The 18115-nt window shown below is 31.3% G+C and overlaps 2 protein-coding genes across 2 annotated transcripts in view; one reads left to right on the forward strand and one right to left on the reverse strand.

Moving 5' to 3' along the window:
* The window catches only part of LOC125819887 (probable rhamnogalacturonate lyase B), a 425441-nt gene that overhangs the window by 279251 nt on the left and 128075 nt on the right, over window positions 1-18115 (reverse strand). The window lies entirely within an intron of this gene.
* On the forward strand, window positions 12460-16309 carry LOC125819900 (serine carboxypeptidase-like 11). Its single transcript, XM_049499306.1, has 14 exons — window positions 12460-12581; window positions 12970-13115; window positions 13198-13274; window positions 13366-13485; window positions 14010-14112; window positions 14191-14228; window positions 14318-14416; window positions 14507-14593; window positions 14690-14818; window positions 15490-15561; window positions 15649-15779; window positions 15869-15982; window positions 16074-16119; window positions 16226-16309. The coding sequence occupies exons 1-14, from the start codon at window positions 12460-12462 to the stop codon at window positions 16307-16309; spliced, it is 1368 nt and encodes a 455-aa protein (XP_049355263.1).

The raw sequence follows: 18115 nt of genomic DNA on the forward strand, positions 1-18115 counted from the left end.
TTTATAAATATTTGAAAATCATCGCAAAAGATTTTATGTCTAGTTAAATATCTTATTAATTTACTTTAGTCTAAGTTATAGTTATAATTTCAAATTAATTAGTTGTGATTAAATTAATCATTTTGCAATCGAATTAATTATTTTATGTCGTTAAAAAATAAGAAGCTCGTTAATTAATTAATATTAATTCGTCTTGTTTAAGTTTTGACCAAATTGATCGATTGAGTTCGATTTTGTTACAATTGAAATTTGTTTGGGCTATTATATAATTACAATTTTAGCCACACATAATCAATTTATTCTAACTCTTTGTAATACCTATTTTTGGGCCTTTTCTTTTCATTTTTTCAGCCCATTTCTCCCCTTTCTCAAATTGAATCCACTAGACCACCAACATACATCAGCAGCAATACAAACATACCAACAATACCCCACCTTTGTACCAACGTCTTCCTCCAGCGAAGAACACGACCGACGCCAGACGAAATCCCAGCGGAGATCGCGCTGCAAACTTGGAAAGCTCGCTCAACTACCCTGCAAAACCCATATCATAGCAACCCCAACGTCAAACCTTCACATCCCCTTTCCCCCTTTTCACGGAAATCAGCTTTTGCCCATCCCCTTTACTGTGGTTTCGAAAATAGCATAGGGGATTGAAATTGTTGTTTGAATTCTCAATGGATTTTTCCCCGTAAAATGTTTTTTTCTTCTTCTATATATTCTCTTTTTCAATCACTGTGAGGGGGGACTTTTTTTTTGGAAAGAACTCAAGAGAAATACACTTTAAATATAGATACGCTCTTCCTTTGTTTGTGAACTGCTAGTATACATAGGATTTTTCGGAAGTTCGAAGTCGGCGGTCAAGTTGTTACTCCTTGTTCACCCTGTCCCTGTTCGCTGCCCACAATAAGGTAAACAACTCTTGGCCTCTTCCATTTTTTTTCCGATTTCGATGAGTGTTAAAATCAAGATATCTTCGTAGTTGGTTTATGAGCTGATCTTATATAGTTTGAGCGTAAGTTTCTCTTCTCCGTAGTCTTTCCGAAACTATTATGTGTATTTCGTATTCAGAATGATTTTATCACCTGTTGATCTGCTTTTCTCTGTTTATGGCTCTTCTCAAGTTTTTCTTAGCTGAGTTTGTGCTCATTTCGATTTTTGTTTGTTTATTCGTTAATCATCTTAATACTACTCCGTTCATACTTGTCGAAGTAGAGTCTGTGTTTGCTTGTCATGTGTTCGGAGGATGCAAATGAACCAATCGGTTATGTTTAGCTATTCTCGATAGGAGTTATTCTAGTTGCTAATCTGCCTGAAGAATGCAAGTTTGTTTATATCGTTAATCTCGATTCGTGCAAATATGATTTCGTAGAATATGTGGCTTTAATTTATGTTGGTCATTGTCTCCAATTCATCCCTTGAATGCTTTGGTCGTCTGGTAGGATGACTTGATGAAATTTCATAAGCTTAGTTGCAAGTTTGCCTGTTGATGTTACTGCTTTTAGAAGAGTAAATTTGGTTTAAATGATGTACCATGGTCTAAGTAGTTAGGATGGATAACATGCTTGATAATGTCTTTGTATTGGATGCATATTCGTTTTTTTATGTTATTTTTTGGTCCGTTATTAAACCTCCTCTGTTATTGCTACTTTAGTTACAAACAAATTTTACTTTATTTTAGTCTTAAATAATGGCTTAGTTCACTTCCTAGCATGTATGCTCTCCCTCGATTTTTTTATTTTATTTATTTATTTTTTTCTTTCTCTAGTGCACAATGTTCAAAGATGTGTTTTCTGCTTTTGCTTCAACAATATATCTGGTAGCTTTGTCCATATTTGATTTTGTTTCATTCCTCCTTGTTTAAGCTTATTTTGTTATAATAAAGTTAGTAATTATTAGTTATGTTGCCTTCATTATTCTTCATCTTGGATGTACCTAATTGTCATTGTTCCATATTAACATTTTGATTAGCATTAGCTTTAAATAGGGGGCTGCTCATTTTTCTTGCATTTTATTTCATAGATTATAGTTCTTTATGTGGAATTTATCTTGTTTAAATCCTCTATGATTGAGTGATTATGCATAAATGAGATTTTGTTCCCTATTTTGCCTTTGACGGAAAGTTTTCTTTGCCTATGGTTTATGTGATTTGCATATATTATATAGATTTAAGATCTTGGTTGCTTGCATGCTAATAAGAAGCCTCATATTTAGTAGGTTAAGGTGGAATGGCTATATTTCTTTGAACTATTGTTGAGAATATTTTGTGTCCAATTGGGTATTAAAATCACTTATAGTAATTCTTTTACCTTAGTTCTTAGTCAATTATTTGGCTTGCCTTGAAGGAGCTCTTTGTAATATTCAAATGGGTTTCCTAATATGTATTGTTCAAGTGTGATTCATGCTCGATTGATTATGTGAGCATTCATCTAGAGTTAGTTGGATTGCTTTTCTTTTATTGTCAAATAGAGAATGTGGTCAATAGAAATATCACTGTGTGTATATATATATTATATAATATTATTATTATTATTATTATTATTATTATTATTATTTTATTTTATTTTTTTTGCTTTTTGTAAAGTCACTAATGCTCATTATTTATATTTCTTTGCATGAATGACCTCTTGGGATGAGCCTGACCACCCCATTTTCCTCGCACTCTCTTTGTTGGGCTTCAACCCAACAGTTCGAGTCAACCTTCGGTGAAATACAGGTGTTCGGAAGCAAGAGATACATGAAAAACACCTATACACACGTCGATATACACTGATATACACCACGTGTATACAAAAACGGGAATTGGGTTAAGTCCAATAATGGCAGCGAATTTGGCCCAAAAAGGGCCCAAATTCATTTCTCCTTTACGCTTTAATTATTTAGTTACGATTACTTATTATTTGTTGTTTAACTCTAACTTTAGAATTTTTAATTAACCTAGTTGAATTCCCCAAAAGACGAACTATTCATCTAAGTTGTTTTGTTTCTAACAAAACTTATTTTATCAACTTTTGTATTGTCATTTATAATCTTTAGTCAAAACTTTTTTCTTTTATTTTATTAGTTTAAAATAGTTTTTTTCATAAACTAAAAATGACTCAAATAAAAATCAACTAATTTAGTTTCAATCCTAATTACTTGTCTCTAATTCAAATGTTTCAATTAAGGTCCCATTTTCTAAAAAAAATATAAATTGCTATTTGTTTAATTTTTTCTCAAAGTTAATCTAATAATGTAAATTATTATTAAATACTTACTTAGTCATTTTCTCAAAAAATGTTAGTTAAAACTTTTATTTTACAATTAATTCGAAATGATTTTCATGCTTTAATATATTAAATTGGTTTAAGTTATTTTAAAATGAATTAAATAAATTCTAATTAATCTAGTTTTATTAATATTCCAATCACTTGTATTTCGAATCAAATGTTTCATTTTAGGTCCCTTTTCTCTAAAAATAAAAAAGAAATAAAAATGCGTCATTTATTTAATCATTTTCTTAAAGTTAATCAATTATTGTAAGTTATTATTTTTTATGTTAAATCGTTATTTTTCTAAAAATAGTCAAATATATTTTAGTCAAGTCGCAGGTCAACCGCATATTAGCTGACACTTCGAATGCTTAAACCCTTCTCGAAGTGTAAATTGAACCCCGAACCTTCTTTGGTATTTTCAAATGATTTTTTCTGTTTAAATCTTTGAAAATTATAAGTTTTCTTAATTTCTTTAAAAAATTAAGTGGCGACTCTTTCTAAGTATTTCTCAAATTGTTTTATACTTAGAACATTTCAGAAGTGATTTTTCTAAAGGTTAGGAAAATTACGACACAACACTTACGTATCTCTAAACTTAACATATTAAGTGATATGATAAAAATACACGTTTAACTCTATTTGGGAGATTCTCTAACCGACAATCATCACTATGAGCAACGTGATGATACAACATCTCATCCACGCTGTCAGAATTGTCATATACCTTGCCGGGATATAGAACATCTCAACTAAGTGGATCCACTAAATCCATGCTCAAAAGTAATAAGGAGTCATCTAAAATGTATGATCCTTTACCCCTGTTGGCTACATGATTTATAAGGAATGTGAGTTATCTGAATTCATTCTTATATCAGTGTTCAATACTACTCCCAATAAATATATATATATATATATACTCATGCTCAAGTAAAAATACTCTTTCTCTGTTTTGAGGTAATTACTCAAAAAATCCTCTTTAAAAGACAATATCTCAATTATCTCTGGGAACTCTTTTAACTCTTTATGAAAATCAAAGTTCTCTTTCTCAATGTAAAAATGGTACATTTGGGAATCGATTAGTCCCATCATACTTTACTCAAAATCATTCTTCAAAACTCGTCTTAACTTTCTCAAAATCAATTTATATAAGAAGAGTTTGGTTAAAAGATTCTCAATAATAGAGTTCATGCTGAAAAATAGACATGAACAATCAATTTAAGAATCTCAATGTCAGATATAGCAACTCAAAAATCAGGAATATAACTTAGAACTCAACAACAAAACACATCTCAAGAATTATAAAATCAAGGATGTGACCCATCTAGATTATTCTTTATTAATTGAAAGTAGATGTAAGGTGTGAGGACGAACTCAGTCCATCACTATAAGTAGTCTTACATACCTGGAAGAACGGTGTTCTTGGAAAAACTCAGAGATTAACTTAAAAACCCTAGTTTTCTCCACTTGGTTCTTTTCTCTAAGACTTGGGAGTGTTAATGAACATAAAAGGATTGATTAACATTGTTTAAACCATTAATTTGGTGTAAAAACGTTATGATTTAGGCTTAGAAGGGCCGAGAAAAGACAGAACTACCCCTCTTAAAAGCTGACCAAAACTTTCTACGGGGCCATCTACGATTCTTGGTTTGTTTAACGGACCGTAGATCCCATCCGTGGAATTTGTATTAAATTTTAAGGCTTAGAATTTCATTCTACGGGTCCAAACTACGACCCGTAGATGAATCTGTAGGAATGGGACCCCAATATTTGACTTCTATAAAGTTTTCTACGAGTTGACAATGTGGGTCATCGAAATTTCTATGGCTTGTAAAAGCAATTCGTAGGAATTGTCAGTAAACTCTGTTGCGGTAGTCTCTGGTTAAACAGTCATAACTTTTTACTTCGAACTTGAAATGAGGAAAACTTAGTGGAGTTGGAGAGGACTCATAGACCTTCAATTTGATAGGTCATGGGCCACCTAATTCATTCTGTGCTGAGAGATATGATCGTTCGAAGTTGACCTAAGTAGAATCTTATGTCAAAACTTAATCGGTAAGGAAGTTTTCAACTCAACTTTGTGCTAGGGGATTCTTTTGACCTTAATTCATATTCAAATTCATTCTCACACTAAAGAATTGACCTTAAATCCCAAGAACAATTTAATAATAACCCGATACTACTTTACACGCAAATGAAATATGATTCAGACCTTTGCTTAGCAATTTTCGGAGTGCTGCATTTACTTATTTAAATTACCATGAAAATATTAATATACCTCTATAGGCCTTTGGAAGCTCCTAAAATCTAGGAACACAAAAATATTACAACATATTGCAACACAAAAATATCACCATAAAGTAGTATTACTAGTTTTACAAACTAAAAACATGTCATTCACTTTAACCATTTGATGTGAGGTCAAAATACATATTTTTAATTATTTTTTGCCTCACATTTATTATTTATATTTGTTCTTTTTGATCATGGATTTTATGAATTGTGCTTAATATTATACATTTTATTTGTAGGATTAAATTGATGTGAAGATGAAGGAATTTGGAGGTAAAACGAATTAAAGATGAAAGGTTCAAAAAGAAAATCAAGCAGATAGAAAAATGATAAGACTTTATAGGTGATAAGAAATCAGTTTTTAAGGTTTTTCTACTGGTATAAGGAGAAGAAAACTATCTTATTTAGAATTTTCCCGCGGCTAAAACGGAACTGCACTACATTATTTAGTAAAATGATCATAACACTCTACTCCGAAAGTGGAATGATGAAAACTTGGTGGCATTGGAAAAATAATTCAAAGACCTTTAATTTGATAGGTTATGGTCCACATAAATCTTTATATCCGAAGAGATATGGTCGTTTGAAGTTGACCCAAGTAGAATTTTACATCAAAACTTAATCGGTAAGGAAACTTTCAACTCAACTTTGTGCTAGGGGATTCTAGTGGCCTTAATTCATATACAAAATCATTCCCACACTAAATGATTTATGCAACACCCCAGAAATTTTTTGAACTAAGACTCAAACCCTTCTTCGTTGTGAGTAGGATTTTACCATGGAATTTAAAATTTCTTAAGTATTAAGGTTCGGTCACTAGATATAGCACCTTAAGTTCCAAAAATAATTAAAGAGAATTCATTCAAGTCATTCCTTAGTTCTTTTAAGTTATGGTCATGATGTTCCAAAGGTTATAGAACCGATTAAGTAATGAGGTATAATAAATGAGCAGATAGTACTTAAGTTGTAAAAAGGGGATGTAGACCAATTTAGAGATGATGGAATAGGTCCATAGCTTCCAAGTGTCAGCTTTAGACCTAAGGGGGAGATGATAAGATGAGAAATCAATTCAAGTGTTGAGAATAAGATAGTAATGAGCTCAAAAGGGTATGTGAGATAGCTTTTCAGAGGTCCTTTTAGTAGTGGAGTGATGTTAGAAGGAGAAGGCTAATGTTCTTATCGTGATAATGATGGTGTGATAATTCCATCTAAGATTATAAATAAGAAGAAAGAGCCAGGATGAGGGTTCACTTAGGGACCAACAATGGTTTTGGAGTGCCGGCCACATTCAGGGTGTAGACTCGGGTTGTGACAAACTTGGTATCAGAGCACAGAGTTCAAGTATTCTAAGGTGTCTAAGAAGTCGTGTCAAGTAGGATCTTATTTGTGGTTGTGAGGGCCCCACTACTATAAATAAGTGACTACAGACATTTAGGAAAAATTTCCCTTCTTTCATACTCTGAATCGTGCAATAGAGCTATGTCATAGAGACTCATTCTAACTAGTGCGTTCTCATATCCATTCGACTACTTCTCATACTAGAGGTGGTTGAAAAGCAAAGTCAGTTCTTTATCAATGACTTGCTCATAGCAAAATCTTGATGAAGTCATGAGACTCCAAAGGGGCTTGAAAGAAGCCCATGTGTGAGTTAAGTGTTGAGATTCAAAGGAATGCGCTCATGTTCATATGATTTGTGCGTTCAAGCTAAAAGCGAGTTGTACTCTCTTATCTAATCCTTGTTTCAGCTGAGATCCTTATGAGGAAGTATGTTTAGGGCTTGGGTAGTATTCTCATCCAAAAAGGTAGCATGAGTTACGAAATTATGAGCAGTAGTAGTGAAAGTACCCAAAATTAGAGGAAAGTATGTAGAGGTTTACTAATCTATGAAAGGGAGATAGTGATGGGGCAGATTATGTTATTGCAATCATACAACCAGTTAGATATAAGTGATGAGTTCTTTTATGAGTGGCATAAGGAATAAAAATATTGTAGAGAGTTTTTGATAGAAGGAAGAGGAATAGTTACTAATCTGCATGAGATAGAGTATACTTTTAACTAGAATAGAGTTAATATCGATGTGATATCGTGTTGGAGGAGACTAAATATATGTGTTGAATAGAAGCACAGATTATTCATGAAGTGATAAATTTAAGCTGGGCTTATGATTTGTTTGAGAGGGTCATGATGTTCCAAAGATTATAGAATCGATTAAGTAATGAGGTATAATAAGTGAGCAAATAGTACTTAAGTTGTAAAAAGGGGATTTAGACCAGTTTAGAGATGATAGAATAGGTCCATATCTTCCAAGTGTCAGCTTTAGACCTAAGGGGAAGATGGTAAGATGAGAAATCAAGTCAAGTTTTGAGAATAAGATAGTAATGAGCTCAAAAGGGTATGTGAGATAGCTTTTCAGAAGTCCTTTTAGTAGTGGAATGATGTTAGAAGGAGAAGGTTAATGTTCTTATCGTGATAATGATGGTGTGATAATTCCATCTAAGATTATAAATAAGAAGAAAGAGCCAGGATGAGGGTTCACTTAGGGACCAACAATGGTTTTGGAGTGCCGGCCACATTCAGGGTGTAGACTCGGGTTGTGACAAACTTGGTATCAGAGCACAGAGTTCAAGTATTTTAAGGTGTCTAAGAAGTCGTGTCAAGTAGGATCTTATTTGTGGTTGTGAGGGCCCCACTACTATAAATAAGTGACTACAAACATTTAGGAAAAATTTCCCTTCTTTCATACTCTGAATCGTGCAATAGAGCTATTTCATAGAGACTCATTCTAACTAGTGCGTTCTCATATCCATTCGACTACTTCTCATACTAGAGGTGGTTGAAAAGCAAAGTCAGTTCTTTATCAATGACTTGCTCATAGCAAAATCTTGATGAAGTCATGAGACTCCAAAGGGGCTTGAAAGAAGCCCATGTGTGAGTTAAGTGTTGAGTTTCAAAGGAATGCACTCATGTTCATATGATTTGTGCGTTCAAGTTAAAAGCGAGTTGTACTCTCTTATCTAATCCTTGTTTCAGTTGAGATCCTTATGAGGAAGTATGTTTAGAGCTTGGGTAGTATTCTCATCCAAAAACGTAGCATGAGTTACGAAATTATGAGCAGTAGTAGTGAAAGTACCCAGAATTAGAGGAAAGTATGTAGAGGTTTAGTAATCTATGAAAGGGAGATAGTGATGAGGCAGATTATGTTATTGCAATTATGCAACCAGTTAGTTATAAGTGATGAGTTCATTTATGAGTGGCATAAGGAATAAAAATGTTGTAGAGAGTTTTTGATAGAAGGAAGAGGAATAGTTACTAATCTACATGAGATAGAGTATACTTTTAACCAGAATAGAGTTGATGTCGATGTGCTATCGTGTTGGAGGAGACTAAATATATGTGTTGAATAGAAGCACAGATTATTCATGAAGTGATAAATTTAAGCTGGGCTTATGATTTGTTTGAGAGGGTCATGATGTTCCAAAGATTATAAAACCGATTAAGTAATGAGGTATAATAAGTGAGCAAATAGTACTCAAGTTGTAAAAAAGGGATTTAGACCAGTTTAGAGATGATGGAATAGGTCCATAGCTTCCAAGTGTCAGCTTTAGACCTAAGGGGAAGATGGTAAGATGAGAAATCAAGTCAAGTTTTGAGAATAAGATAGTAATGAGCTCAAAAGGGTATGAGAGATAGCTTTTCAGAGGTCCTTTTAGTAGTGGAATGATGTTAGAAGGAGAAGGTTAATGTTCTTATCGTGATAATGATGGTGTGATAATTTCATCTAAGGTTATAAATAAGGAGGAAGAGCCATAATGAGGGTTCACTTGGGAACCAGCAATGGTTCTCGAGTGTCGGTCACGTCCAGGGTGTAAGCCTGGGTCCTGACAATTTACCTTTACACACATGGGCAATTTAAGAATCACCCAATATGCCCTACAAGTAAATGAAGAATGGTTCGAGTCTTAACTTAAAAATTTTCGGGGTGTTACATTCTCTAACACACAACCATCACTATAAGCAACGTGATGATACAACATCTCACCCACACTACCAGATCAGTCCTATACCTTGCATGGATATAGAACATCTCAATTAAGTGGATCCACTAAAGCTATGCTCGAAAGCAATAGGGAGTCGTCTAAAAGTATGATCATTTGCCCATGTTAGTACATGGTTTATGAGGAATGTGAGTTGTCTGAATTCATCTCCATATCAGTGCTCAATATTTCTCCCAATAAAAATATACTCATGCTCAAGTAAAAATACTATTTCTCTATTGTTTAGGTAATTACTCAAAAGCTCATCTTTAAGAGGCAGTGCCTTAATTATCTCTGGAAACTCTTTTAACTCTTTATGAGAATCAAAGTTTTCTTTCTCAATGTTAAAATGATACATTTGGAATCAATTAGTCCCCTTAAACTTTACTGTAAATCATTCTTTAAACTCTACTCAAAACTCGTTTTTACTTTCTCAAAATTAATTCAAGATAGAAGAGTTAGGTTTTAAAATTCTCAATAATAGGGTTCATGCTGAAAAATAGACTTGAACAATAAACTCAAGAATCTCAATGCAAGATATAACAACTCAAAAGTTAGGAATATAACTCAGAACTCAACAACAAAACTCATCTCAAGAATTATAAAAATCAAGTATGTAACCCTATATTATTATTTATTGATAGAAAGTAGATGTAGGGCGTAAGGACGAACTCAGTCCATCACTATAAGTAGTCTTACATACCTGGAAGAACAATGTTATTGGCGAAACTCGGAGATTGGCTTGAAAACCCTAGTTCTCTCCTCTTGGATCCTTGCTCTAAGACTTGGGAGTGTTAATGAATGTAAAAGGATTGATTAACATTGTTTATACCCTTAACTAGGTATAAAAATATTATGGTTTAGGCTTAGAGGGGGTGGAAAAAGACTGATTTGCCCCTCTTAAAAGCTGACGAAAACCTTCTATGGGCCATCTATGGTTTGTGGTTTGTTTTACGAACCATAGATCTCATCCGTGGAATTCTTATTAAATTTTAAGGCTCAGAATTTCATTCTACGAGTCCAAACTACGATCCATAAATTGATTTGTAGGAATGGGACCTCCAAAATTTGACTTCTCTGATAAAATGGTCATAACTTAATACTATGAACTCGAAATGAAACAAACTTAGTGGAGTTGGAAAGAAGACTCATAGACCTTCAATTTGATAGGTCATGGGTAGGGGTGTACATAGGTCGATTTGGTTTGTTTTTCATTAAAAAAACCTAAACCAATTATGTCGGTCTATTAAATCTAAAAACCAAATCAAACCATATAAAGTCGGGTTTTTCGTTTTCGGCTTTAGTCATTTCTTTTGGGTTTTTTTGGTTTTTTACAACTATAAGGTGTTTGAAAAAGAGAATAAACATATTTTCACTTACATGTGTGATAAGCTAAACTTTAAAAATGTTAAATGAACATAAATATTTAAAAAGACGGTAAAATTCACATGAGTACAAAATACTTTTATTGAAATATCAACGTTCATTATGTTAAATTAATAAGATTAAAGGCTACAGTCAAACTAAATACAAACAAAATATTTACAAAGTAAATTATTAACTTCGAATTTGAAAAACTATAACAATATAATTGTAACTTCTGATCTTACTACAAAATAAAATATTTACAAAACTTTACAAGCTCAAATATGAAATAATATAGCTAAACATTGAAAACTATAAACTAACTAAAAATATATTAACAAAGTAGATTATAAATAATATTTTTTATCTATAAATAAAATAAAATCAATATATATATAATACTATGTCGGTTTGGTTTGGGTTCGGTTTGACTTTTTTTCTTTTAATACCAAATTAGACCAAGAGTGATCAAATTTTTTTTTCAACGCCAAACCAATCAAGCCAAACCACAAATCGGTTTTTTTCGGTTTAATTTGGTTCATCGGTTCGGTTTGGCTTGTACACCCCTAGTCATGGGCCACCTAATTCATTACGTGCTGAGAGATATGATCGTTTGAAGTTTACCTAAGTAGAATCTTATGTCAAAACTTAATCGTAAGGAAGTTTTCAACTCAACTTTGTGTTAGGGGATTCTTGTGACCTTTTCATATTCAAATTCATCCACACACTAATAAATTGACCTTAAATCTCAAGAACAATTTAAGAATAACCCGATATGAATTTACACGCAAATGAAGAATGATTTGAACCTTAGCTTAGCAACTTTCGGAGTTTTACATTTACTTCTTTGAATTACCATGAAAATATTACTATACATCCATACGCCTTTGGAAGCTCCTAAAATCTAGGAACACAAAAATATTACAACATATTGCAACCCAAAAATATCATCATAAAGTAGGGGGTCCATCTCATCTGAAAACTTTTCCTCTTCCATTAGCATAGCTAAATTTGAATAGGATGAATCAGCCTTAGGAAAAATAAGCCCCCTTTCCTTGATTGAATTTGGCTTCGCTGCGCTATTAGTTTTACAAACTAAATTAAATTTAGTAAATGACAATAATTGGGGATAAGATTATCTTTCAATTTTCATATACATTATATAATTATAACATATTTATGCAACAAAACATACCACATGGAGTATATTATAATTATGGTGTGAAAAACTAAACAATTTGCCACATGGAGTATATTATAATTATGGTGTGAAAAATAAACATTTTCTTTTATAATTATCATGTTGCATAATTGTTTTGACTTGTAATTAACAAGTCCTAGAAATTAGGATCTGATTTCTAAACAAGGCCCTTAGTAGCTAACATGTTTTGATTAAATAAAGCTTGAATAAAACTTAGATTTTTCAATGAAAATAAATCAAATTCAATTTCAACTTTGGAAAAATTATATAACTAACATCCTCAGACATTAAATCTATAATTATACGTATTTTTACAATGTTTCATCTTCTTTTTCTTTTTACTTTATTTCTACATGTACAAAGTGTTCCTCAGAATAGCTCAATTGTTGAATATCTTCCTGGTTTTGATGGCCCTCTTCCTTTTTATCTCCAGACTGGGTAATTAACTTCATATATTTTTTTCTATTTAATTTCTCATTAATGTGGAGTTTTTAGCTCTTAATTTCTTGAGTACTAGCATACATAATTTATGTTTTTTTTTCATGTATCATGTTCAAGAGTCTTGTAACCACATAAATGTTATGATATGTCTGAGATCATAAGGTTTTAAAAGCCTTAGAACTCGTTTGAGTTAACGGATTGTAAATATATTGATTTTACAAATAAACAGTTATTTAGTTGGATAAAAATGGCAAAACTTATATATACTCCCTTTTTTTTCAATTTATTTGATATGATTTTCTTTTTAGTTAGTATCAAAAAGGATGACACGTTTTTATATTCAGTAACAACTTAACTTAGAAGTGATGAATTTTGAAATTCTCAGATACATCGGAGTTGGCAAATCGGAAGAAGTGCAACTATTTTATTACTTTGTTAAATCAGAATCTGACCCGAGTCAAGATCCGCTCTTGCTATGGCTAACCGGAGGGCCCGGTTGCTCATCCTTCTCGGGGTTAGCATACGAAGTAGGTAAATATTTAATAGATTTAAGTTATAGAATATTAAATTTAACAAGTGATAGCATGTTAGTTATCATGATAATTTTTTATAGGTCCATTGGAGTTTGGCCAAAAGGCATACAATGGAAGCCTACCAATTCTTGTTTCAAGTCCATATTCATGGACTAAGGTGACACATAATTTCTTATTTTTTTCTTCATCGAAATACTTATATTCTAATGCACATTATCATGAAATAATGTATTCCTTATATTTGTTAGTTTGCGAGCATATTATTTTTGGAGCAGCCTGTTAATACCGGGTTCTCGTATGCAACAACTTCCGCATACAAGTGTACTGATCTACAAGCATGTGATCACGTCTATGAATTTCTAAGAAAGGTATATTTGATACATTGTTTAAAGTTCATGAACTTAATATATATGTGGACTAGTAAACAGAATTAACTTTGAATTTTCATGTATTCCTCCATAAACTCCTCATTTTGCATTAATTAGCAACGAAAATGCTTTTCAATAGATTTCTCCCACATAGAGACGAAATTTAGGGTTAAATATGAGGCATGTGAACCCGTTGTTCCTCTGTAAAATTAGATATTTTATATTTTTCTTTATTTGTTGGCATCCATTTTACAAGAAAGCACTTAATTGAATGTTCAATTATTTACTTAAAGGACTACGGACCTGTTCTCACCCCTTTTGCTCCCTTGGTGACTCGAACTCGCAACCTTCGAGTTGGAAGTGAGGGGTGCTAACCATCCGAGCAACTCCCTCTCGTCGACCTGTTCTCACTTAATATACTTTTTCCTTCTTATTTTTAGAAATCATTGATTCGTCTTAACCATAAGAAAATGAAAACATTAACAAGTATAAAACAGAGAACTAACTCGCGATTTATTTTGCAGTGGTTTGTTAATCATCCAGAATTCATTTCGAACCCTTTCTATGTTTCTGGAGACTCATATTCAGGCATTACAATTCCAGTTATTATTCAACTATTATCAAATGGTAAGGACATGTTAATATTGTACGTAATATGAATGTGTAGCTTCACTTGCCAAAGTGTTTTATGTTATGCAAATGCAGGAATTGAAGCAGGCAAAGAGCCATTAATCAATCTTAAGGTTTTATATTCATTCCTTTTTGTTCAATTTCAAGATATATCAAGCACGGAAGAAAATATTGTTTTAATTAGATGGTAATATCCTTTAAGGGCTATTCACTTGGAAATCCAGTAACATTTCCTGAGGAAGACAATTACCAAATTCCTTTTTGTCATGGTATGGGGCTAATATCTGACGAACTTTATGAGGTTGGTACATTCCTTATTTCATAATACATTAACTTTGTATCATACAAACACAATGACACAAAAATGATAATTTGGATCTTGTTGTATCAGTCGTTGAACGAGTTTTGCAAAGGCGATTATCTAAACATAGATCCTACCAACAAACAATGTGTTGAAAACTTTAAAATGTTCAAGAATGTAAGGTTACATTCTTTTTGTTTTTGTTACATTTCGAATTTGTTTTAATTTTAAACTTAGGTAATACAATAATATTCTTGTAATGCAATTTTGTAGCTTGTGAGTGGTATAAATATTGTGCATATACTAGAGTCTGAATGTGGAACAGACACTGATTTCCACCCACCCCAATCGTCTAATGAAAGAAGGTCTCTTGAAGAGGATTTCATCTGTCAAGAAAGTCGTGTAAGTCTATTTCAAACACCTTGGTTATAACAGTCATTCATTATAATAATTTGATTTTTTCGAAATTCGTTCTTTCACTAGTCATTTGTTATAACAATTTTTCATTATAATTGTACGATTTTTTTTTTTGAAACTCGATTTTTCATGTTATATTATACTTCTCTATAATAACATTCTATCTATAACGGGCAGTAATATTCATTATAACAGTATACCCTTTGTATAACTACTCTTTAAAATAGTCTGCATATTAAAATATTGTGTAATACTATTTTATAAGAAATATATTGTGCATAAAAATAAATATTAAAATAGGTATGATGATCATCATTAGCGTCATTCACATAGTAAATTTATCCCAAAAAAAATGCATTTAAATGATGATTGATCTCCATTAGTTATAGTCATAACTTTACCAATATTTGTATTTTTTAACATTCATATTCTTTCTAAATTTTTGATAAATTGATTAACAAATACATTTCTTTTTCTTGGTACACAAAATTATTAAACTAATTTTTTGCGTTCTATTGTTTATACTAACTTAATAAAATCAAAACGTTAAATATTGGTGTACATATTTAATAGCCTCTCTTTATAACAATCATGAAATTTTAAAATAAACATTATCACTATAACGAGATTTGACGGTATATTCCTTTTTATTGTAGGTCGCCACAAACAAGCTCGCCACTTATTGGGCAAATGACCCGAGAGTTCAAGAAGCTCTCCATGTTAGAAAGGTATTTCAATTCATTTTATTTGTACATGTATTGTAAATATTGCTAAGAACTATATATTAAAAGATTTTTTTGATCTTCTTTGATTAGGATACTATAAGAAGACCATGGACGAGATGTAAGCAAACTATTGCGTATACAAGTTACAAAATTACTTTCAAGAATAGTATACCTTACCATGTAAATCTTAGTTCAAAAGGTTATCGATCACTTATATACAGGTCTAATACTTTCACAATTCATACTATAATATGATTTAGCTGAAGTTACTATAAAGTATATAAATAACAATTTATTTTTTAATAACCAGCGGCGATCATGACATGATTGTTCCTTTCCAATCGACACAAGCATGGATAAAGTATCTAAATTATTCAATTATTGATGAGTGGCGTCCATGGATGGTTGATGGACAAGTTGGAGGGTATGGCTCTTCAAGTTTTAGTTTTAAATTAGACAAGACAATACGAATACGATTGTCATGAAATTCTAAATTTTATATATTTGATTTATAGTTACACAAAGTCTTACTCGAATTATATGACATACGCAACAATAAAGGTAAGAATTTTGTTCAATTCATTTTTTATATATATAATTATCTTTATTCTCAAACTCTATAGTTATTTCTCAAATGTTTTGTTCTATTTATTTATTTTCCAATTAGGGAGGAGGGCACACAGCTCCAGCGTACAAGCGTGAAGAGAGCTTTCATATGTTTAAAAGATGGATAGCACAACAACCTTTGTAAAAAAATTTAACATATTATGTCCGTAATAAATTAATAGACAAAGGATTCAGTAGAAAAAGATCAAACACATACATAGTCTGTTAAAGTTGTCCTCATTTTTCATTTTGATACTTCATCTTAATCTTATTCCATTTAATTCTTAAACTCCAATTTTTTATGTACCGTTTAAACGTAAAATACTAATTTTAAAGGAGTTCATTATCCTCACTTAGAAACGTTATTGGAGATAAGTACAAAAATGTCATTTGGCATGTCCTATGTTGTCATTCATAAATGTTAGTAAGTATTTTTAAGGAGTTCATTATCCTCCTATTAAATTTGGACTACGATTTGTGTGAAAAGCTTCTTTATCTCCCACATGTCCTATGTTGTCATTCATAAATGTTAGTATTTTTAAGGAGTTCATTATCCTCTTATTAAATTTGGATTACGATTTGTGTGAAAAGCTTCTTTATCTCCCACAAGATGATTATCTAGATTTTTAAAAATTTATGTATTATATTAACATTGAGTGTTTACGAAATATAGTGAACATTATTAGGGGGTTTGTATTGGTAGGTTTGGTTTAATTTTTATATTGTTAATTTGGTTTATTGGTTTTTTATTTTTAAATACGTTAAATTAATAGTCAAATCAATAAGATGTTTTATATTGATTTTTTGTTTACGATTATTGATCGTTAAAAGGTTCAATTTTCGATTTAACCAATAAGAAAATTCTTATAAAACAAATATATGACTTCTCAAATAATTTACAGCGATAGGACCAGGGGCGGACCTACAGTGGTTCAAGTGGGTTCATATGAACCCACTTCGTTGGAAAATAACACTGTACATATATATGTATATTTAATCAGTTTTTAAAATTTTATATGTATATTTTAAATTTTGAACCCACTAACACAAGTCTGAAGCTTAGCAGAGTGGTTTAGGGGGTTCAATTTTCCCAGCCAACCCGGGATCGAATCCTCATTGCCACATATTAGTTTTAATTCGTTTTTTTGATATATAAAACGTTCCCACATAGTTTTGTCCTCTATGTAGGTGTAATTTTTGTCCTTTTAGTTACTAAGAAACTATAAAAAGTAGAACAACTTTTTACTTTTACAATTAAAAGTTCAATAGTCAACAACTTTTGTCCTTTTTGTTTTTAATTTATTTTTAAAAAAAAAACTCAACTAAAAAGGCACTAATCCCTATTATTCTCAATTCTAAAAACCCTTTTGTCTTCTTCTTTGTTGAATGTTTTTCGCTCTTGATTCTAGTCTTTATATATACATATATGATTATTGTGGTTATTTTTTATTTCTTCAACTAAAAAATCTCTTGTCATTCTAAAATCAACAAAACATTACAAATAATATTATGTATATTTCTATATATTTGATTCTGAAATTAAGGTTATAATTATTTTGTTTAATATTTTGTTTTTATTTGTTAAATGTTGAATGAAGAGAAATCATTCATAATATTCTTTTATTTTCTTAGTTTATATTGAAGCCTAGTTTTTCGTTCATCTTGTTATTTACCGTCTCATTCATAAGTCAATGTAATTTTTTTTCAAATGTATTAACATTGTTTAGAATAGTCAGATATGTATGTTGTTAGCCTCATAAAAATTACAAATAATATTAGGTATATTTTTATATCTTGAACCCACTTCATGAAAATCCTAGGTCCGTCACTGGATAGGACAATAATATAACTTTACATAATGATCATAAAATATGAATAATAGTAACTAACATGAAAAGAACTTTACAAGTGCAACACAAATAAAAAACTAGGACAATATTTATTAATATTA

This window comes from Solanum verrucosum, unplaced genomic scaffold (assembly GCF_900185275.1).
Source record: "Solanum verrucosum unplaced genomic scaffold, falcon-dt-bn FXZP01000229.1, whole genome shotgun sequence".
NCBI lineage: Eukaryota > Viridiplantae > Streptophyta > Magnoliopsida > Solanales > Solanaceae > Solanum > Solanum verrucosum.

Excerpts from the sequence above, each read along its gene's own strand:
- LOC125819900 (XM_049499306.1), top strand. The coding sequence starts at position 12,460 with ATGTTTCATCTTCTTTTTCTTTTTACTTTATTTCTACATGTACAAAGT. Across the intron at positions 13,275-13,365 it reads GTCCATATTCATGGACTAAG|TTTGCGAGCATATTATTTTT; the intron begins GTGACACATAAT and ends TATATTTGTTAG. Across the intron at positions 14,819-15,489 it reads TCATCTGTCAAGAAAGTCGT|GTCGCCACAAACAAGCTCGC; the intron begins GTAAGTCTATTT and ends TTTTTATTGTAG.